The sequence below is a fragment of the Nerophis lumbriciformis genome, linkage group LG12 (assembly GCF_033978685.3).
Source record: "Nerophis lumbriciformis linkage group LG12, RoL_Nlum_v2.1, whole genome shotgun sequence".
Taxonomy (NCBI): Eukaryota; Metazoa; Chordata; class Actinopteri; order Syngnathiformes; family Syngnathidae; genus Nerophis; species Nerophis lumbriciformis.
Window position 1 is genome coordinate 6,126,257 of NC_084559.2, and position 23,307 is coordinate 6,149,563.

Consider the following 23,307-nt stretch of genomic DNA (forward strand, 5'->3'; position numbering starts at 1 on the left):
GCATAGACCCCCCCCCAAAGACTCAAGTTTCACTGACTCACGGCTGCTCGACCAAGATTCTTGTTTCACTGACTTACGAGTACAGGACTGAGACTTGAATTTCACTGATTCACGTCACTGATTCACGTGTACTCCACAAAGACTTGAGTCTCACTGATTCACAGGTATTCAATATTCTGACTTACGAGTACTCGACAAAGTCTTGAGTTTCACTGATTCACGTGTACTCGACAAAGACTTGAGTCTCACTGATTCACAGGTATTCAATATTCTGACTTACGAGTACTCGACAAAGTCTGAGTTTCACTGATTCACAGGTATTCAACATTCTGATTCACGTGTACTCGACAATGACTTGAGTTTCACTGATTCGCGTGTACTCGACAATGACTTGAGTTTCACTGATTCACGGGTATTCAATATTCTGACTTACTAGTACAGGACAAAGACTTGAGTTTCAGTGATTCACGTGTACTCGACAAGGACTTGAGTTTGACTGATTCACGTGTACTCGAGTTTCACTGATTCATGTGTACTCGGCAAAGACTTGAGTTTCACTGATTCATGTGTACTCGGCAAAGACTTGAGTTTCACTGATTCACGTGTACTCGACAAGGACTTGAGTTTCACTGATTCACGTGTACTCGAGTTTCACTGATTCACGTGTACTCGACAAAGACTTGAGTTTCACTAATTCACATGTACTCCACAAGGACTTGAGTTTCACTAAATCACGTGTACTCGACAAAGACTTGTTTCACTGATTCACGTGTACTCGACAAGGACTTGTTTCACTGATTCACGTGTACTCGACAAGGACTTATGAGTACAGGACAAAGACTTGAGTTTCACTGATTCACGTGTACTCGACAAGGACTTGAGTTTCACTGATTCACGGGTATTCAATATTCTGGCTTACGAGTACAGGACAAAGACTTGAGTATCACTGTTTCACAGGCACTCTAATAAATTAGACTGTTTACACTAACGAGTACTTGAAGACTTAAGTTTCACTCATTCACATGCACTCGAAGAAGGCTCAAGTTTCACTGACTCACGATTACAAGATAGATTTAAGTTGCACTGTTTTAAGTATACTCGACAAAGACTTGAGATCCACCAACTCGCGGGTACTCAAGAGTACTGGACAAAGACTTGAGTTTTACTGTTTCAGGGGTACTCAAATAAAATCGGTTACACTGACGAGTTCAGGACGAATGTTTGAGTTTCACTCACTCACGTGTACTCGAAGGCTTGAGCTTCACTGACTCACAACTGCTCAACCCAGACTGGTTTCACTGATTCACGCGCACTGGACTAAGATACGTTTTATTGGCGAGTGCACACTCTGTTACAGGAGAGTACCCGAGTCACTGGTAGTTGAAGGGGGCTTTCTGTGCTCTGTGAAAATTGAATAGAGTACATGATTCACATAAGCGACTCATTCTCGACTTGAGTTAGGGGAATGGAGTTCCCTTTCTACTGTCGGAGTCTTGCAGTTTTCTGCCAAAATGTTAGGGGTCAGTGTTTTCTCCAAGACCACAATTTGTTTGCATTTTAAACAAGGGAACAGAATTTCGATGTGTTTTTCTTGGTAGACTCAATTGAAATGATTGTTCTTCTGTCTCAGTTCTTTGAATGTACTTGTTATGATAAGCTGATAAGTGCAATTGTTTAATTCCCGCTCTCTTTTTCTCTTTCCAGCAAAGACCATGTAGGCTCAAATCTGCTCCCAATTTCTTGCAGAAATGTTGGCTTTGATTTGTGTGTGTGCATGAATGTTTTGGGCCAGCACACTTACTGTACGAGGTCTGCGTGTCAGTAAAGACCGAGCTCGTTGATTTTTGAATGAATAAATGTTCTCATTGGTCCTTCCATCCTTGAGCATGAAGAGCCAAGAGTAAGCTTAAATGCCTCAATTTACCTGAACATCTTAGTAGTTGTGTTGGTGCATGTCTGCTAAATCTGCTGCCTTGTGTAATAGACAATGTAACGACTAGAGTGTTAGATATGCTTCAACAGTTGATCTTTCCTAAGGAAATGCTTTTATGAGCTATTTCAAACCATTTTTTGCACCATAAAATGGAGCAGATGTAAAGCAGAAGGCTTCTATTTGTCACATGAACTTTGGATTCAGGTAAATAAAATTAGGTTTCATGAATGCTTCACTTGTCTTTGTGGGGACTTTGCACACATTAACATTTGACTTTAATTGGACATTTTGAAAAATATTTACATTTATGCAATCCAAGGTGACATTTACTCGCTTTACAGACAACACCGAGATCAAGAGCGGTCGAATATTGGCTGGACAACACAATGTGGATTATTAAGAATGTATAACGGGTGTTAAATATGTTTATAAATAGGCTCAATGTTCCCTTCACTTTCACACAGCAACGCTTCAGAGTTCATTTGTGGGCAAACAAGATTTATACCGATGTTCTATTTCCAAATGAAATAAGCTGAGGTGAACCCGCTCAAGAAGGAACCAAGCTTTGCAGTCTGTCACTTCAAGATGACCCCGGTCACCCCGAGACGACCCGGCTCACCTCAAGACGACCCGGGTCGCCCCGAGACGACCCGGGTCACTGCATACCAAACCACTGTTCCTGGTCGGCCCACTGGGCGGCCTCGCTGTCGCTGCCCTCCAGGTCGCCGTCTTCTCCGCTGCCCTCCATGTCATCGCCGTCCAGCTCCACCGTGGCGTCCGTGGGACTCTCTTCCTTCTCCATCTTCTGCATGCCTTCCAGCGACTTCTGATCATTGGGGTCCAGACTAAGAATAAAAGATAAAATATTACTTCTAAATAGAGATGTCCGATATTATCGGTACGATAAATGCTTTAAAATGTAATATCGGAAATTATCGGTATCGGTTTCAAAAAATAAAATGTATGACTTTTTAAAACGGCGCTGTACGGAGTGGTACACGGACGTAGGGAGAAGTACGGAGCAGTTGCGTCTCCCAGTCATACTTGTCGATTTTCCCGGGAGACACCCGAATTTCAGTGACCCTCCCGAAAATCTCCCAGGGCAACCATTCTCCCGATTTCCACCCAGACAACAATATTGGGGGCGTGCCTTAAAGCCACTGCCTTTGCGTGCCGGCCCAGTCATATAATATCTACGGCTTTTCACACACACACAAGTAAATGCAATTCATACTTGGTCAACAGCCATACAGGTCACACTGAGGGTGGCCGTATAAACAACTTTAACACTGTTACAAATATGCGCCACACTGTGAACCCACACCAAACAAGAATGACAAACACATTTCGGGAGAACATCCGCACCGTAACACAACATAAACACAACAGAACAAATACCCAGAACCCCTTGCAGCACTAACTCTTCCGGGACGCTACAATATACCGTATTTTCCGGACTATAAGTCACAGTTTTTTTCATAGTTTGGCCGGGTGTGCGACTTATACTCAGGAGCGACTTATGTGTGAAATTATTAACACATTACCGTAAAATATCAAATAATTTTATTTAGCTCATTCACGTAAGAGACTAGACGTATAAGATTTCATGGGATTTAGCGATTAGGAGTGACAGATTGTTTGGTAAACGTATAGCATGTTCTATATGTTATAGTTATTTGAATGACTCTTACCATAATATGTTACGTTAACATACCAGGCACCTTCTCAGTTGGTTATTTATGCCTCATATAACGTACACTTATTCAGCCGGTTGTTCACTATTCTTTATTTATTTTAAATTGCCTTTCAAATGTCTATTCTTGCTGTTGGGTTTTATCTAACAAATTTCCCCCAAAAATGCGACTTATACTCCAGTGCGACTTATATATGTTTTTTTCCGTCTTTATTATGCATTTTCGGCAGGTGCGACTTATACTCCGGAGCGACTTATACTCCAAAAAATACGGTACACCCCCTGCCCCTCCCCAAACCCGCCCACCTCAACCTCCTCATGCTCTCTCAGAGAGAGTATGTCCCAAATTCCAAGCTGCTGTTTTAAAGCATATTAAAAAAATAATGCACTTTGTGACTTCAATAATAAATATGGCAGTGAAGTGTTGGCATTTTTTTTCTCCATAACTTGAGTTGATTTATTTTGGAAAAGCTTGTTACATTGTTTAATGCATCCAGCGGGGCATCACAACAAAATTAAGCATAATTATGTGTTAATTCCACGACTGTATATATCGGTATCGGTTGATATCGGAATCGTTAATTAAGAGTTGGACAATATCGGAATATCGGCAAAAAAGCCATTATCGGACATCTCTAGTTCTAAATGTCTGATAACAGCTGAGGGAGACATCATACATACGCTGCATATCATCAAATATTAGGGCTGTCTTGCACTTAAGGATGTATTCAATTAATATGTATTATTACGGTATTGATGAATTTGCTCAAAAAGTACTTAGCGTATTTTCCCCCATGCTTTGACCCTGCCGGCTCATAAATCACTTCAGTTCATTTATGGATTTTTCTCTGCTACCGATCATAATGTTTTGTATTCAACAAATACTTTTCGTAAAACAAAGAGACACTGAGATGGTGTGTCATTGTCTGCTATGGCGCCATCTTTTGGACCAGTTTGCTCATTGCAGGTGGAAAATGTACTTCCTGTTCCGTGCCCTCAATTGGAAGTGTATTTGTCCATAGCGTTTCTGCTTAAAACCATTCTTCATCACTCCAAGCAAAGTTTGCGAGTTTTACAGTATAACTAAAACAACTCATACTAAACCATTCCATGTGAGATGTCTGTAGTAGTGTTTTCATGCATATTTGTACACGCTATCGTAATGTAATCAAGCTAGCGTCGTTAACATTAGCGAATATGCTAACATGTTTGCAATTGATTGATTGATTTAAACTTTTATTAGTAGATTGCACAGTACAGTACATATTCCGTACAATTGACCACTAAATGGTAACACCCGAAATAGTTTTTCAACTTCTTTAAGTCGGGGTCCACGTTAATCAATTCATGGTAATGCAAGTGTCTGTGTAAGCAATATTAATGTGATAACTTACAGTGGCATTCTTTTGTATTTCAGTTTTGTAAATTCAGCAAAACAACAAATCTAGCGACTTTTTCTGGTCTTATTGAATACTTTTGTAGACTAACATGTCTCAAGGATCAGCTGCCCCCTTTCTCACAAGCAGTTTAGTCTTGCGACATTTAAAGATAACACAAAAAGAAGCGATAGAACAGAGTTAATTTGTAATTCTTAATATATTTGTTTTGCTTTTCGGTTTGTGGCCCACTTTTGTTTGTTTGCACATGTGTCACGGTTACTTAGTCAAAAAAGACGATGGCTGTCATCTTCCATCCATCCATCCATCTTCTTCGGCTTATCCGAGGTCGAGCAGAGTAGCCCAGACTTCCCACTCCCCAGCCACTTCATCCAGCTCTTCCCGGGGGATCCCGAGGCGTTCCCAGGCCAGCCGGGAGACATAGTCTTCCCAACGTGTCCTGGGTCTTGCCCGTGGCCGGTCGGACGTGCCCTAAACACCTCCCGAGGGAGGCGTTCGGGTGGCATCCTGACCAGATGCCCGAACCACATCTGGTTCCTCTCCATGTGGAGGAGCAGCGGCTTTACTTTGAGCTCCTCCCGGATGGCAGAGCTTCTCACCCTGTCTCGGAAATTCATTTCGGTCGCTCGTACCCGTGATCTTGTCCTTTCGGTTATAACCCAAAGCTCATGACCATAGGTGAGGATGGGAACGTAGATCGACCGGTAAATTGAGAGCTTTGCCTTCCGGCTCAGCTCCTTCTTCACCACAACGGATCGATACAGCGTCCGCATTACTGAAGACGCCGCACCGATCCACCTGTCGATCCCACGATCCACTCTTCCCTCACTCGTGAACAAGACTGTGAGATACGTGAACTCCTCCACTTGGGGCAGGGTCTCCTCCCCAACCCGGAGATGGCACTCCACCCTTTTCCGGGCGAGAACCATGGACTCGGACTTGGAGGTGCCGATTCTCATCCCAGTCGCTTCACACTGGGCTGCGAACCGATCCAGTGAGAGCTGCAGATCCTGGCCAGATGAAGCCATCAGGACCACATCATCCGCAAATAGCAGAGACCTAATCCAAACCAGATACCCTCAACGCCTTGACTGCGCCTAGAAATTCTGTCCATAAAAGTTATGAACAGAATCGGTGACAAAGGGCAGCCTTTCCTCACTGGAAACGGGTCTGACTTACTACCGGCAATGCAGACCAAGCTCTGACACTGATCATACAGGGAGCGGACCGCCACAATCAGACAGTCCGATACCCCATACTCTCTGAGCACTCCCCACAGGACTTTAATGTGTAAAATGTATCAAAATGGTTAGATGGTTTAACTATTCGGTATGTGACAGTTATTGGAACAAGTTTGACCACCCTAATGTACGCATAAAAAAACAGGTTCTCTTTGGTTACCTAAGTGCAATGCTGTACTGATCCATGGCCTCCTGGTAATCGTTAACGGCCACCAGGAAGTCTCCCAGCATCCTGTGCAGCACACAGTCACTCTGATTGGCCAGGGCCTTCCGAAGCAGAGCGATCCCTTCTTCGTGCTTCTGTTCTCGACCTGCACCATAGGAGGATGTTGGTCACTACCACAGTGTGTCATATGGGTGTATAGTTGAGTGCCACACATACTGAGGAGTTCGGCTTTTTTCACCACAGCCTTGGTGTAGTCGGGTCTCTGAGCCAAAGCTTTGTCCAGTAAGGTTTTAGCTTTCTCCTGGGTCACAGGGTCCTCCAGGCACACGGTGGCAAGGATGGTCAGAGTCTGTGCGTTGGCCCCCAACGTCTTATAGAGGTTATTGGCCATCCCCATAGCCTCTCGGACACCATTGGACGCCAGGTAGCAGTCTATCAGACCTGGAATGACACAGCTGTTAATATTTGCTTGGAACTTTTAAGGGGCGATGAAGTCCGTGATGCCAACGTTGCCTTCATAGCAGTCAAGTCTGCATGGTGCCAGGCGCATGGCCTCGCGGAAATGGATGATGGCTTCCTGGACACGGCCCATGTTTCTCAACGCCGCCCCCTTCAGGAGGAGAGCCTGCACACTGTTGCTGTTCAACTGAATAGCCTTAGCTCCAAGGTAGAGCGCTCTGGAGTAGCGCTTGCTGTAAAAGCTGTGACAACTGACAACACAAACATAAACGTAAATATTAATCTACGAGTGTCCATTAAATTGCATAATATGTACAACTAGATGAGGCAATTTCTGAAAGAATCGCAAGTGAATGCTCCAATGCTGAAGTTGACCTGAAATCCGGGAATTTATTTTAGAATTGTTGAAGTAGAGCACACAATTCCCAAACAGGCTGAATATTTTGAAGTTGGAACAGTTTGAATTAGATGACAAATGTGGGAGTTGTGGAACATTGAAAAATGTCCCATGGATTTGAATGGGAATTTCCCAAAAATTTGGGAATTTCGGGAAAAGCGGGAATTGTTGGGAAAATGGTAAAAAACTTGAATGGTCTGAATGAGTTGAAATGGTTGGTGTTGGAATGTTTCAAATCGGCTAATGGATGGTTTCAGGACAACTCTGTAAATGTCCTTGAGTAGCCCACGTTTATTACAGACTTGAATCCGATTACCGTATTTTTCGGACTATAAGTCGCAGTTTTTTTCATAGTTTGACCGGGGGTGCGACTTATACTCAGGAGCGACTTATGTGTGAAATCATTAACACATTACCGTAAAATATCAAATAATATTATTTAGCTCATTCACGTAAGAGACTAGACGTATAAGATTTCATGGGATTTAGCGATTAGGAGTGACAGATTGTTTGGTAAACGTATAGCATGTTCTATATGTTATAGTTATTTGAATGACTTACCATAATATGTTACGTTAACATACCAGGCACGTTCTCAGTTGGTTATTTATGCGTCATATATATTGTACACTTATTCAGCCTGTTGTTCACTATTCTTTATTTATTTTAAATTGCCTTTCATATGTCTATTCTTGGTGTTGGGTTTTATCAAATAAATTTCCCCCAAAAATGCGACTTATACTCCAGTGCGACTTATATATGTTTTTTTCCTTTTTTATTATGCATTTTTCGGCAGGTGCGACTTATACTCCGGTGCGACTCATACTCCGAAAAATACGGTAAACATCTCTGTAGAAATTAGAAAATGGTTGTGAATCGACGCTTCACATCCAACCTGATGGAGCTTAAGAGGTGCTGCAAAGAGGAATGGTAGAAACTACCCAAATATAATTGTGCCAAGCTTGTGGCATCGTATTCAAAAGGACTTGAGGCTGTAATTTCTGCCAAAGGTGCATCAACAAAGTATTGAGCAAAGGCTGTGAATATTTGTGTACATGTGATTTTTTTGTTTTTTTATTTTTTTTAAATTGGCAAAATTTGTAAAAAATAACAACAATTAAAAAAACATTTCACATTGTAATTATGGGGTACTGTGTGTTAAATTTTGAGGTCAAAAATTAATTTGTTCCATTTTGGAATACGGCTGCAACATAACAAAATGTGGAAAAAATTTAAGCGCTGTGAATACTTTCCGTATGCACAGTTTTATGTCCACACCTTCATATAAAACTTTCATCTATCAAAGAGCAGAAAGGAAATGTGGCACAAACATTTTTTAGAGTAAACAAAAAGTAAAAGTATTCATTCTCAGTTTAAAAGCTGTCTGCGTGCTCACATCCTCACCCTGAAATCACCCAAGGTTCTGCATGCTGGTCCGAGATGTTGAACAGTCGTCCTCCCAGCACCTCGACATCTTCAAGGTGTCCTTCTCGGGCCAACAGGTAGCCATAGACATCCATTCCTGTCATACACAACAGCACTTTTATTAATTATTGTCCTTTATCTTCACATATTCTGGATCTGAATGTAATGACAATATGAGCTCGCTGTACCACTTGCTATGAAATCATTTCATAATCCCTTATAAACACAGCTAGAGTGTTTACTACACAGAGGGCTAGTCATGCACACTTAAAAGATGCGCAAAAGTAAATTGTTGCCGCTTATGTTTCTAGAACGTCAACGGGCTCATAGTGATGTTACTAGTAGTTGACTGGGAAGTGTTTATTATAATTTGGGGAGAATCCGCTGCCTTATGCTCACCTGCAAAACATCTTTCTGCTAACCCCACCACAGGAGCACTGACTCCATGCGCTCTGAATACGCACTGCTGATTGGCTGTTGCATGCGCTCTGAATACGCACTGCTGATTGGCTGTTACCACTCTGTGTGTAACCAATCAGATGGTTCTGTGGGTGGGACAATGCTGGGTGCTGCAGGGACCTACTGACAGAGGCAGAGGCAGAACTAAGTGGAGCAGCTTTTAAGACTTTAGTTTAGGTGGTGGCTCTTTGTTGTTAAGGCGGCCGCCTTAACAACAAAGCGCTGCGGGAAACCCTGTGTGTGTATATATATATATATATATATATATATATATATATATATATATATATATATATATATATATATATATATATATATATATATATGCGCATTTAGATAAATTGCTTAAGCTTTGCAATGTTTATTTGATTACTTATTGTATTTATATGGGACGGTGAAGCTCGGTTGTTAAAGCGGCCGTCAGCAACTTGAGGGTTCCAGGTTCCATCCCCGCTTCCGCCATCCGAGTCACTGCCGTTGTGTCCTTGGGCAAGACACTTCACCCACCTGCTCCCAGTACCACCCACACTGGTTTAAAAATGTAACTTAGATAATGGGTCTCAATATGTAAAGCGCTTTCAGTCACTAGAGAAAAGTGCTATATAAATACAATGCACATCATTTATCTGTTTTATAGAAACCATAAATATTCTGCTCATCATAAACATCATCATTAACAAAGAGTGAAAAGAGTGAAGCTGACTTTGACTCATTGTTCTTGCCAAACAACCTGAGGAGATTGAGGATTTAAACCAGTTGCCTTGTGCAAGGATGAAGCTGGTATCTTTGATCATGTGAAATAATCTGCTCCTTTAAAATAAAAAATGATAACTAAGCAGTATTGTATTCTCTCTATTAATACATCCTCCTTCCAATAAGGCAGTCTCACCTTCCTTTATAACGTCACTTTCACTAAGCAAAACAACCACAAGGATAAAAGTAAGGAATTGTTCTTTTTTCCGTTATATTTAATTATTGTAAACAATCTGTTTATGACTGTAATTTGTATGTCCTAATGTGTTCTGTGAACTATGTGACTTTTTTAGAGCTGCGGTGGTCAATTTCACCTGTAACTGGGCTCGGCCTTAGCGTGGAGGAGGCTACTATTTGAGAGAAAACGATGAATGAATTGTGTCCAGGAGTACCTTTGATGAGATACGGGTCCAGCATCTGGGCTTGTTCAAATTTCAGGATGGCGTTCTTAGTGTCACCTGCCCTGAAGTAGACATCTGCCAGACTCACCAGGAGGTCCACGTTGTCCCGCAACAAAGACTTCTTCTCCAGAGAACTGAGACAAGATGGTGGGAGATAAAAATAGTAAAGCAACTGTGTGCACATCAGCATCACAATATCATCTTATTTTTTTACACTTTGATTTGCTTGTTGATGATTCTAACTACGGTGGAACCTGTCGACGCCTCTCAGACTGGCTGACTGACATCAACATGAGCGGTTGGCAACACATTTGAAACAGAAACCAAATGTAGCAATGGCTTGCACATTTACTTGTGACTTTGGCCAGAGACATGCAGGGAGAATAGGCGAAAAGGATTATTAAACCTACCTCACTTTGTTGACATAGTTTTTCTCGATTTGTGTATATCTTTATTTAAATTACTATTTTTCTATTATGTTATACTCTTATCTAACGAAGTTGCTGCAGTAATTCTGTTGTATGTTTTGACTACAATGACAATAAAACTCTCATACATGTGTTAATCGTTTTCGGGTGGCTATATGTCTAAAAATATAATTAGTTTTTTGTTTTGGGACAGATCATCGTCTGGATTCAGGACTTTTTTCTATTGGGAGGTAGGACATGGCGATGGTCTGTGCTCTTGGAGTGCTTTTCTAGTTTTTTTAATGCATTTTTTAGTTGATTTGGTACAATGCAGGTTAATACGGCAGGCTTTTATTTTGAAGCTTGCCTTCCACTGAACAGTGGGCCACTGTGTGCATGTTTTAATGCAGTGTAACTAAACAGAACAATAGTTATGTTGCTGTTGTCGTTTCACACAGTTTAGTGATGATAATGAATTTACCTATACTACAACACATGTAGACATAAACGGCCTGATTTTTCATTGATTACTACCCCTTTAGTTCTCAAATTTTATGTTGACAAAAGCCATCAACCTTGTATGTCGACGTCAATATAAGCAGAGACTTTTTAGTAATAAAAAGGTCATGGTGCCCCAGGACTTGATGAGTTGCTCGACATAAATGCGTTTTCGATGTAAAAGAAGCTAAGCCTGGGCAGTATGGCCGACAATTATTGATATTTATATGATTTATTTAAGCCTGCCAATAAATACAGTAATACAATTTCCAACTTACCAAGGGTGCTATTTATCGGTGGAGAAGGTGTCTGGTAGCCAGGTGGTAAAATAATTTGAGGTGGGCCCCCTTGGATTCGATTACGATTCAGGAGCTAAGATTCGATTAAAAATCGATTATTGATGCATCTTTAATTTATGTATATTGATGCAGTTTTACAGTTTTCATTTGACTAAATATTGATTTATCACTTGCAACTTAAAAAAACAAACTAGAAAAGTAAAATAACTTGAAAAAACACTTCTCTATCAAAATGTTAAAATAGAGATAAAGGCAAACAAATATTTGTCTTTAAATGTATGGATAACGTTTATCTATAGCCTTTTTATTAGACATTACAAATTAAATGATGGGGTCGCGTTCACACCCCACCACAACACTGTTTTACCTAAAATAATGAATTCTGATTAATAATCGTAATTTCAATATTGATAAAAATAATCGTGATTACTACTTTGGCCATAATCATGCAGCCCTATGTAAGACTAGATCTCACTATTTTTATCTGCATGGACAAAAAGTGCAGCTACGTCTTATGGCCATCAGGTGCCATTTTGCTAAATTCTTACATGTCACGTTTTTGTTCATCTCTTGTGTCCATAAGGTGCTATCTTGCATAATTCTGAACATTTGTTTTTATTTATCTGTTATCATTTTAATTCTGCCCTATTTTGTTTATAATGGTTGTGTTGCTTTCATATGCACATTCAATTTCTACTTGAGATACATGAAACACAGTGTTCACATCTACAATAATGTTTCTTCTACAAAGGAAATCATTTTGAATGTGTCGTTTGTGATTTTTTTAAATAAAACTTGGTTAAAATATTTCAGTGTAAGTACCTTTTATACAGCAACAATAATGATAACCGTGATCATTTTGGTCACCATAACCGTGATAAGAAATGTTCATACCGTGACATTCCTAATTTCTATAATTGTTTCCAATAGAGCACAGTTTGCCTACCAAATGGTGTTGATGGCTCTTTGATTATCACCGGCATGTATGAAGGCATACGCCTTTATCCAAACAGAGAGCCAGTCCAGGTTGGGGACACTCTGCATGACATCCATGGTCATGGACGCCACTTCAGCTCCTTTGACTGATAGAGACAAAAGTCCTATGGGAAGGCAAGAACAGATAACTGACAAACGTGTTTTTACGAGGAGACGAAGGGAGGATGAAACTTTTTGATGATCGTGTCAGCACACGCTACAAAGCTCACAGGCAGATATGAACAGGGGAGGTGAGGGAGACAAGAAAGTTACAGTGCTGTACGGTACGACACATTTACTTACAAATGCGCCTAAAAATAGATCATGCGACTTTAAAAAAAAAATAAAAATCTGTCGCACATATGTGTGAAGTAATTTCAACCCTTTCATTGCATTTTGCTCCTAAAATAAATTCATCCAAATCTGATAAAACTTGAGTAAAATTTTCGCCCATCTGTACAGCATGTTTGAAATCAATTTAAACCATAACCAAGTGACTGATCACTCGCGCTGAGAGCTGTGTGTATCCCCCCTCCTGCGCCATGCACAGAAAGGAGTGCGGCTGCTCCTCATAGCTCACACACACAATCCAACACAGGTGAAACTAGATCTTAGTAATTAAAAGACAACATTTTTCTCCACCACCACTTGACACAAACTGCACTGCACGCTAGTAAATACGAGGTTTAAAGGGAATATTGAACAACAAATCAATTGAAGTGACAAACTTGCCATCCAAACAATACCCCGTTTGTTGACAAGAATATACAGCTATGGAAGTACATTCAATCTCAGTCATCAATCAATCGAACTTTATTTACATAGCCCTTAATCACAATTGTCTGAAAGGGCTGCACAAGCCACAACGACATCCTCGGCTCAGATCCCACATCAGGGCAAGAAAAAACTCCACCCAATGGGATACAATGACAAACCTTGGAGGGGACCGCAGATGTGGGGACCCCCGCTCCCTGGGCGACCGGTGCAATGGAATCTATTTACTAATATTACTATTTAAGATTCAAAAGAGCTGTTGCTACTAGCTTGCTAAGCCAAACAAAAACAGTTCAAGCAAGACTACTGAGTGGACTCGCTGATGCTGTCATATATATATATGAAACTTATCTCAACTGCATTATGCCAGATATTTGAAGTTTATTTTTTAAGTAACAAATGAATTTCACTAGTAATTAATTACATTTATTAAAGAGTAATTGTGTTAGTAATTTAATCACATTTTTGTTAAAGTAACAAGTAACTATTATTAATGACTTTTTAAAAGTAATATTCAGAACAAAGCCTGTCACACAGCATCATGAAGCAGCTGGCAGGTTGGTGTTTCTGGCTAACATATTTGTGTGTATAAACTTTACCTATAAAAACACCATCGTTAAAGGTCAATTATTTTCATGTTGCTGCTGACATTTAAACATGTCCTCCTTAAACAAGGGCACTTTTTTCACGTTTTGAATCAGAATCAGAATCAGAATAGTTGTTATTGCCATTGTTTGAGAACGGGTTCAAAAATTAGGAATTTTACTTGGTGCAATCTTGGAACATAAAACACAATAGAATAACATGAGCTGTAACTTTGTTCTATTGTGTGTTTGTTAGCTGAAGAATTGAGCATATCTAAATGTTTTTTAAAGAAGATTGGAGATTATGTTACACTTTTCTTTTATTATTTTCAAGGCTTTTTTTTTCTTATCTCAAATCACCTCTTAAGTTAGGATCTTATTATGCAAAACCTAATTTTCTTACTTGTTGGTACCTGTTTCTGTGTATTTGGGATCCCCATTAGTCCCGAAAATTGAAAAACAAGGCATGGTGGAGATATTTAGTAACGTCAATGAATATTTCCATTCATGGGTTAGTTTGTGGGCTTAAACCATATCGAGATATGAGTTTTGATCCATATCGCCCGCCCTACACTTGTGTTAGCGACAGTGCCAGCACAGTTTAGGGATGTTCTCTGTATCTAATTGAGTGTTGCAGGAAGACTTATGATGATGGCATTGTGTTTATATGCCTGAGGGCACATGTGTACATTGTTTGAGTGTTAATAATAGAGGTGGGGGAAATAATCGATTTTTAGATGCATCGCAATTCGGACATGGACGATTATAAAATCGTTTAGTAAACGTCGAAGGTCAATTTATTTATTGTAAATAAAGTAATTCAGACAGTTTTTAAAATTAGCTGACTGCAGCGCGCCAACTCACTGAGAGATCCGACCAGCTCCTATATAATAGGGCACTTATGTTCCAGTTTTGCAAACATTTCTATGAATTTAATAAATATGATGGGAATTTCTTATTACAAATGCACTGTTTTTAAAAGTTGAAAGTGATAAACGCTTATTTAGTGAAACGAAAAGAAATGTAAAACTGCATCAATATACACTAAATAAAGATGCATCAATAATGAATCGTAGCTCCTGAATCATAGTCGAATCGTTAGGTGGCCAAAGATTCCCACCTCTAGTTAATAATGAAATTGTGATATTTAAGACATTTCAGAATGCTACGAAAATGTTTCTGTGCTACAAAAAAAATTATGTGCTGCTAATTTTTTTCATTTAGTAGCACCGGTGCTATTAGTGAAAAAGCTAAGCGTACAGCACTGTGTGAGATTGTGTGTTGTGGCCGTGCATACCAATGATTGCATCCATGGCGAGGGGGCACTGTCGGAGGACTTCTTTGTAGCTTGTCACTGCGGAGCGCTCCTGGCCAGCTTTTCTATATAGGTTTGCCAACATCATGTTGATCTAAGGTAAAAACAATATATAAAGAAAAACTATAACATATATACAACTATTAGGAGATAGTAGAACATTTAAAATATTTGCAAATATTGTCACATAAGAGCATTTTTTTTTTCAGTTCAGTTCAATATGGGTGTGAAAGTTGCTTAAGTACCCCATCTGTACTTGGGATAGTCTGATGCAATACCTAGGATTGGTATCGGTCCAATACTTGCCAAATTTACTAGGTCAGATATGTATCTGTATTTGGTTTTGATTAAGTCTACTGTTTATTACCGGTAACTGTTTATTTCATACTTGCCAACCTTGAGACCTCCGATTTCGGGAGGCGTGTGTGTGTGTGTGTGTGTGTGTGTGTGTGTGTGTGTGTGTGTGTGTGTGTGTGGGGGGGGGGGGGGGGGGGGGGGGGGGGGGCGTGGTTGGGGGCGTGGCTAAATGGGGAGGAGTATATTTACAGCTAGAATTCACCAAGTCAAGTATTTCATATACTGCGATGAGATGGCGACTTGTCCAGGGTGTACCCCGCCTTCCGCCCTATTGTAGCTGAGATAGGCTCCAGCGCCCCCCGCGACCCCAAAGGGAATAAGCGGTAGAAAATGGATGGATGGAAGTATTTCATATATATATATATATATATATAAGAAATACTTGACGTTCAGTGAATTCTAGCTATATATATATATATATATATATATATATATATATATATATATATATATATATATATATATATTCTATTATTTTATTATATATATATATATATAAAATAAATACTTGAATTTCAGTGTTCATTTATTTACACATATACACACACACATAACACTCATCTACTCATTGTTGAGTTAAGGGTTGAATTGTCCATTCTTGTTCTATTCTCTGTCACTATTTTTCGAACCATGCTGAACACCCTCTCTGATGATGCATTGCTGTGTGGCACGCACAAAAGTGCTTTCATCAAATGCACTAGATGGCAGTATTGTCCTGTTTAAGAGTGTCACAACATTGCTGTTTACGGCAGACGAACTGCTTTACGGTATACAAAAAAGTGACTGCTGTTGTTGTGTGTTGTTGCCACGCTGGGAGGACGTTAATGAAACTGCCTAACAATAAACCCACATAAGAAACCAAGAACTCGCCCTCCATCATTCTATAGTTATAACGTGATTGGGCAGGTACGCTTTTTTATATTGTGGAGGACATGAGTCCGCCTGAATATCGGGAGATTTTCGGGAGAAAATTTGTCCCAGGAGGTTTTCGGGAGAGGCGCTGAATTTCGGGAGTCTCCCGGAAAATCCGGGAGGGTTGGCAAGTATGGTTTATTTCGACAACTCCTTATATGGACTTGACGAAGCCAGTCTGAGGGAGGGCTGTCAACATACTAGCAACTACTTTATAACAAGCCTACCTTTGGAGTCCTCTGCCGGGACGGGATCCCATCAAGCACTGCAATGGCATCTTTGTCCAATTTCAAGATAGTATAACATTCAGCTATCTTGTACTTTACTTCGATCTCTGAAGGTAAACTCTGGGGAAAAAAAGCAAATGTTTCATTGGCCTTGAAACTTGACACACTACCAAAAGATTAATTTCTCATGCGCATGATCAGAAATGACAGATAATTGTGTTCTACCAGAAGTGATTCCCAACGTGTCTTTAAGTTAACACTACATGAAGAGAGGGTCCCACACCTATTTATATGAGGTTAGGTTAGGTTACTTTATTAGTACCCAAAAGTACATTTGTTTTTCAGCCAGCAAGATCAGGCCATACATTAAATATACAGGGAAAAGTATAATCTTAGACAAGCAACACAAACACCTACCACATAAAAAGCATTAAAACATTGGTAAGGATATACTATCCTTGCAAATGTTGTGGTCTAAAATGTGACAATACCTGTGCTTGAAGGTTAGCTGCAGCTCCACCAGCAGATGTGCGAACTTTGGATGTTTTGCTAAGCACTTTCTTCTGTTGAAGTGCCATACTGTATTTACAGGCAGCATTACGGTACTCTTTATCGTGGAAGATGGCATCAGCATGGTAAACCAAAAGTTGGTACTTTTGGGCTGGTGAGAACAGCTCTCTAGAGTCAAAACACAGGTAAACAGTAAAGTAATGAGGGAGATTCCAACATCTTTATTTCATATAAAAGTCACTAGCTTAACAGACAGAAGTATGATAATAATATAAACAATACATGTACAGAAAAACCCAACACACATTAAATTACATATTTAGAGGTCATAAAAATGAGAACTGAACTGTAGTGCAGCTTATTGTAACAGCAGGTTATACAGTAAAAATCAACAACACACACAACTAGAAGAGGCAATTCCTGAAGGAATTGCGTGTGAACGCTCCAATGCTGAAGTTGAAGTGAAATGCTGACAGAATGTAGTATGAATGTAAGAAAAGTTTGAATGTTGGAATGGTTTGAATGTTGAAGAGCTGACGCTGAACTGAAATGCTAATGGAACGTAGGACGAATGTAGAAATTGTTTAAATGTTGAAATCGTTAAAATGCTGAAATGGTTTGAATGTTGAAGAGTTTGAATTTCCAGGAAAACTGGAATTTGGTTTGGAACTTGGGAAAGTGTTAGCTTGAATGTCCAGGATGAGTGGAATGTTTTGATGTTGGAATGGTTTGAATAGGTGGAAAAATGTGGGAATTGTGCAACTTGGAAAAATGTCCCGTTCATTTCAATTGGAACTTCCTGGAAATTTGGGAATTTTGGGAAAAGCGGGATTTTTTGAAAATGATTAGGAGCATGAATGTCCTGAATGAGCTGAATTGGTTGGTGTTAGAATTGTTTAAATCGGTCAAGAAATGTGACGTAGTAAATGGTATTAGGGAACTTCGGGAAAATCCGGAATTTTTTTTTAATTGGAAAAAGGGTAGTTTGAATTTCCAGAATGGTGGAATGTGTTACAGGTGGAATGGTTTGAATGGGTTGAAGAATGTGGGAACTGTGGAAGTTTGAAAAATGGCCAATTAATTTTGACTGGGGAAAATAAAAATAAATTTGGGGAAATCCGGGAATTCTTTTATAGAATTGTTGAAGTAGACCATACAATTCCTAAACAGGCTGAATATTTTGAAGTTGGAACAGTTTGAATCAGATGAAAAATATGGAACTTGTGAAACTTTGAAAAATGTCCCATTGATACCAATAAGAATTTTTGAAAAAATTGGGAATTTTGGGAAAAGTCCTGCGCTCGGGATCTTTCTGTGTGGAGTTTGCATGTCCTCCCCGTGACTGCGTGGTTTCCCTCCGGGTACTCCGGCTTCCTCCCACTTCCAAAGACATGCACCTGGGGATAGGTTGATTGGCAACACTAAATTGGCCCTAGCGTGTGAATGTGAGTGTGAATGTTGTCTGTATATCTGTGTTGGCCCTGCGATGAGGTGGCGACTTGTCCAGGGTGTACCCCGCCTTCCGCCCGATTGTACCGGTAGCTGAAATAGGCTCCAACACCCCCCGCGATCCCGAAGGGAATAAGTGGTAGAAAATTGATGGATGGATGGTAAAAAAATGGAATAGTATGAAAGAATTGAAATGGTCGGTGTTGAAATTGTTCAAATCGGTGGAGAAATGTTGAAGTAGTAACATGTTGAATTGAGAAATGGTATTATGGAATTCCTGGAAATTCGGGAAAACCGGAAATTTTTCCAGTTAAAAAAACCCTTTGTTTTTTGTACTGATTAACAGGAATGTTTTGACGGTGGAACGGTTGAAATGCGTTGAAAAAATGTGGAAGGAGTAGTCGCCAGAAAAAAGGGTGGAAATAGGGCTTTGGAAAAGCAGGAATTCTGGAAAATCCTGGAATTTTTTGGAACTTGGGAAAGGGGAAGTTTGAGTTTCCAGAATGGTGGAATATGTTGAAGGTGGAATAGTTTGAATAGGTTGAAAATTGTGGAAATGGTGGAAGTTTGAAAAAATGTCTCAATTCATTTTGAATGGGAAAAATAACCCGAAATCTGGGAATCTTTGGAATTTGTCAAGGGAAAGACCGCGATTCCCTAATAGGCTGACCAGTTTGAAGTTGGAACGGTTTGAATCAAGACGAAAAATGTGGAAGGTACACTGCAAAAAGTCAGTGTTCAAAAAACAAGAAAAAAAATACAAAAATGAGGGGTATTTTACTTGAACCAAGCAAAATGATCTGCCAGTAGAACAAGAAAATTTGGCTTGTCAAGATTTTCCGAAACAAGTAAAATTAGCTAACCTCAATGAACCCAAAAATACCTTAAAATAAGTATATTCTCACTAATAACAACTGTACTACTATATGAGTACGTACTTTCTATGTTTTCATTGAAAATAAAACCGCAAAGTCCATTTGGCTGTCATCTGTTTTAACTATGAGACACAATTGTGTCAAAGTCATGATTTTTTATTTCATGCCTGAAGTAAAAAATTATTACTTTAAATGATTGTCACACACACACTAGGTGTGGCAAAATTATTCTCTGCATTTTACCCATCACCCTTGATCACTCCCTAGGAGGTGAGGGGAGTAGTGGGCAGCAGCGGTGGCCGCGCCCGGGAATCATTTTTGGTGATTTAACCCCCAAATCCAACCCTTGATGCTGAGTGCCAAGCAGGGAGGTAATGCCGCTCGCCTTTCGGAACCGTGAACCGGCATCTGCTTCCCAGCGGGGGGTTTCGGGCACCCAACTCGCCTCCCTCCCACGGAGGGAGGAGGGGGGTTTAATGTCTCCTGTCGAAAAAGTAGTTTTATACTTGTGAGTAGAGATAGCCGATATTATCGACCGACAAATGCGTTAAAATGTAATATCGGAAATTATCGGTATCGGGTTTTTTTTTTATTTACGGTAAGTTTTTTTGTTTTTTTTTAATTAAATCAACATAAAAAACACAAGATACACTTACAATTAGTGCACCAACCCAAACAACCTCCCTCCCCCATTTACACTCATTCACACAAAAGGGTTGTTTCTTTCTGTTATTAATATTCTGGTTCCTACATTATATATCAATATATATCAATACAGTCTGCAAGGGATACAATCCGTAAGCACACATGATTGTGCGTGCTGCTGGTCCACTAATAGTACTAACCTTTAACAGTTAATTTTACTCATTTTCATTAATTACTAGTTTCTATGTAACTGTTTTTATATTGTTTTACTTTCTTTTTTATTCAAGAAAATGTTTTTAATTTATTCATCTTATTTTATATTATTAATTTTTTTTTAAAGTACCTTATCTTCACCATACCTGGTTGTCCAAATTAGCCATAATAATGTGTTAATTCCACGACTGTATATATCGGTTGATATCGGTATTGGTTGATATCGGTATCGGTAATGAAAGAGTTGGACAATATCGGAATATCGGCAAAAAGCCATTATCGGACATCCCTACTTGTGAGTGTTGATGACACAGCTTTGCATCAGTTGATATTCTAGTTTCAAGCATCCATCCATCCATCCATTTTCTACCGCTTATTCCCTTGATTTGATTTGATTTGATTTGGGGTCGCGGGGGGCGCTGGAGCCTATCTCAGCTACAATCGGGCGGAAGGCGGTGTACACCCTGGACAAGTCGCCACCTCATCGCAGGGCCAACACAGATAGACAGACAACATTCACACTCACATCCACACACTAGGGCCAATTTAGTGTTGCCAATCAACTTATCCCCAGGTGCATGTCTTTGGAGGTGGGAGGAAGCCTGAGTACCCGGAGGGAACCCACGCAGTCACGGGGAGAACATGCAAACTCCACACAGAAAGATCCCGAGCCCGGGATTGAACCCAAGACTACTCAGGACCTTCGTATTGTGAGGCAGATGCAATAACCCCTCTTCCACCGTTTCAAGCATGTTTTACTCAATATAGGTCATCAAATCTCAGCTACAAGCTGTAATATCTTACTGAGATCATTTAGGACCAAAACCCTTAAAACAAGTAAAACACTCTAACATAAAATCTGCTTTGTGACAAGAATTGTTTTATCAGACCGAAAATAAGCAAAGATCACCCTTATTTGAGATATTTAATCTTACTTAGATTTCAGTTTTTGCAGTGTAGAGCGACGCCAAAATCTGGAGAAGAAGAAGCTGAAGAAGTTTAATAAATAGATAAATTTTGGTGTAGAAAACCATAAGTGTGAATGCTTTGGAGCATTTTGTTCTAGAAAGTTCCTCCTCGTACTCTGCTATGGGTCTTTCCAACACTCCAAATATCTCTTCAATGACAGATGCTTTGGAGCATTCACACAATGAATGCAATTCCATCCATCCATTTCCTACCGCTTGTCCCTTTTGGGGTGGCTGGAGCCTATCTTTATTAGATGGAAATACACGCCATTGCTACTTATTTGAGCTTCTATTTGAAACCCGCATCACATTTGAATAATGATGATAATGCAGCTGTAACACAAACGTACATGACTATATCACAGAGCTATACGGTTCCCTTTCAAACGAAACCAACGTTAACGAGTCGTTATTCGTGTGTGATGTTTGTTAATATTTCACCGAGGTTGTCAGAGATGAACATTGTTTATGCAAACATCAGATGCATAACGGTGTAAGGAGGGACACTTCCAGGAATTAGACGGATCCCAGCAGGCAAACATTAGATGCATAACGGTGTTGTGGGAACACTTCCGGGAAATAGACGGATCCCATGTCTTACTTACGGGTTGTTATTACTCATCGTCAGCAACAAGCTGCTCAATATCCGTACATTGGAGTGGAGACCCGCCGCGGCCATATCCCGTACATGATCCACCATGTTCATTTTCGGTTGATAGAAGATTAAGACCTTATTCGGGTTGGTGTTGGTATTCAAAAGTTTCAGCTTCATACACAGCTAATGCTAGCTAGCTAACTTTTCGTATTAAAAATGGCGCCCGAGGACCTCTCTTCCGCTTGATAGTACATGTTGCCTTTACGTGTACTTGGAAATATTAAACCTCCATTTGGTTCTCAGTAATTCCCGAACAATCTTGGACAAACTACCTTTAAAGGCAATTTGTTATAGCTACTAGTTACGCTCTCCTAAAACTAATGCAATTATTAAAGGATTTTTTTTTTCATATAGGTAGCTGGTTACCAGGGGAAGACAGTATGTACCGCCTTACTTTTTGAAAAACCTCCAAATATAGAAAGAGATGTTTAATGAGATTAAAATTACAACAGACAAAGACAGACTTTGTTCTGGATAATAATGCTCACTTCACACCTGTGTTTATTCTTTTTTACGTCAATGATTTTGAAAAAGTGCCTACACAGGACTGAAGTCTTGAAAGTTCATGTTTTGCCTCAACGTCTGTGAATGCACCATATGTGGGCGTGATTAGTGGAGAATGAAAATTGTGTGCGCGCGCGTGTGTGTGTGTGTGCGTGCGTGTGTGTGTGTGTGCGTGTGTGTGTGTGTGTGAGTGTGTGTGTGTGTTTGTTTTGAATCATTGATTGAAACTTTTATTGGTAGATTGCACAGTACAGTACAGTACATCCATCCATCCATTTTCTACCGCTTATTCCCTTTGGGGTCGCGGGGGGCGCTGGAGCCTATCTCAGCTACAATCGGGCGGAAGGCGGGGTACACCCTGGACAAGTCGCCACCTCATCGCAGGGCCAACACAGATAGACAGACAACATTCACACTCACATTCACACACTAGGGCCAATTTAGTGTTGCCAATCAACTTATCCCCAGGTGCATGTCTTTGGAAGTGGGAGGAAGCCGGAGTACCCGGAGGGAACCCACGCAGTCAGGGGGAGGACATGCAAACTCCACACAGAAAGATCCCGAGCCCGGGATTGAACCCAAGACTACTCAGGACCTTCGTATTGTGAGGCAGATGCACTAACCCCTCTGCCCAGTACAGTACATATTCCATACAATTGACCACTAAATGGTAACACCCGAATAAGTTTTTCAACTTGTTTAAGTCGGGGTCCACATAAATCAATTCATGGTACAAATATATACTATCATCATAATACACTCATCACACAAGTTAATCATCAGAGTATATACATTGAATTATTTACATTATTTACA

The 23,307-nt window shown here is 40.1% G+C and overlaps 1 protein-coding gene across 3 annotated transcripts; it reads right to left on the bottom strand.

Moving 5' to 3' along the window:
- Positions 1-2,182: 2,182 nt before the first annotated feature.
- On the bottom strand, positions 2,183-22,129 carry LOC133595445 (anaphase-promoting complex subunit 7). 3 transcript variants are annotated; one of them, XM_072914265.1, is made up of 12 exons: positions 21,938-22,129; positions 17,164-17,350; positions 16,673-16,792; positions 15,159-15,270; positions 12,475-12,628; positions 10,316-10,458; positions 8,691-8,808; positions 6,944-7,140; positions 6,647-6,871; positions 6,425-6,575; positions 2,593-2,778; positions 2,183-2,552 (listed from the first exon to the last, which is right to left on the bottom strand). In XM_072914265.1, exons 1-12 carry the CDS (start codon positions 22,102-22,104, stop codon positions 2,549-2,551), a joined length of 1,764 nt encoding a protein of 587 aa, XP_072770366.1. In that variant the 5' UTR covers positions 22,105-22,129; the 3' UTR covers positions 2,183-2,548. The 3 variants fall into 3 exon arrangements, with proteins under 3 accessions (XP_072770366.1, XP_072770365.1, XP_072770367.1); XM_072914264.1 differs by having other exon boundaries at positions 2,183-2,778; XM_072914266.1 differs by lacking the exon at positions 21,938-22,129 and adding an exon at positions 21,546-21,611 and having other exon boundaries at positions 2,183-2,778.
- Positions 22,130-23,307: the final 1,178 nt, after the last annotated feature.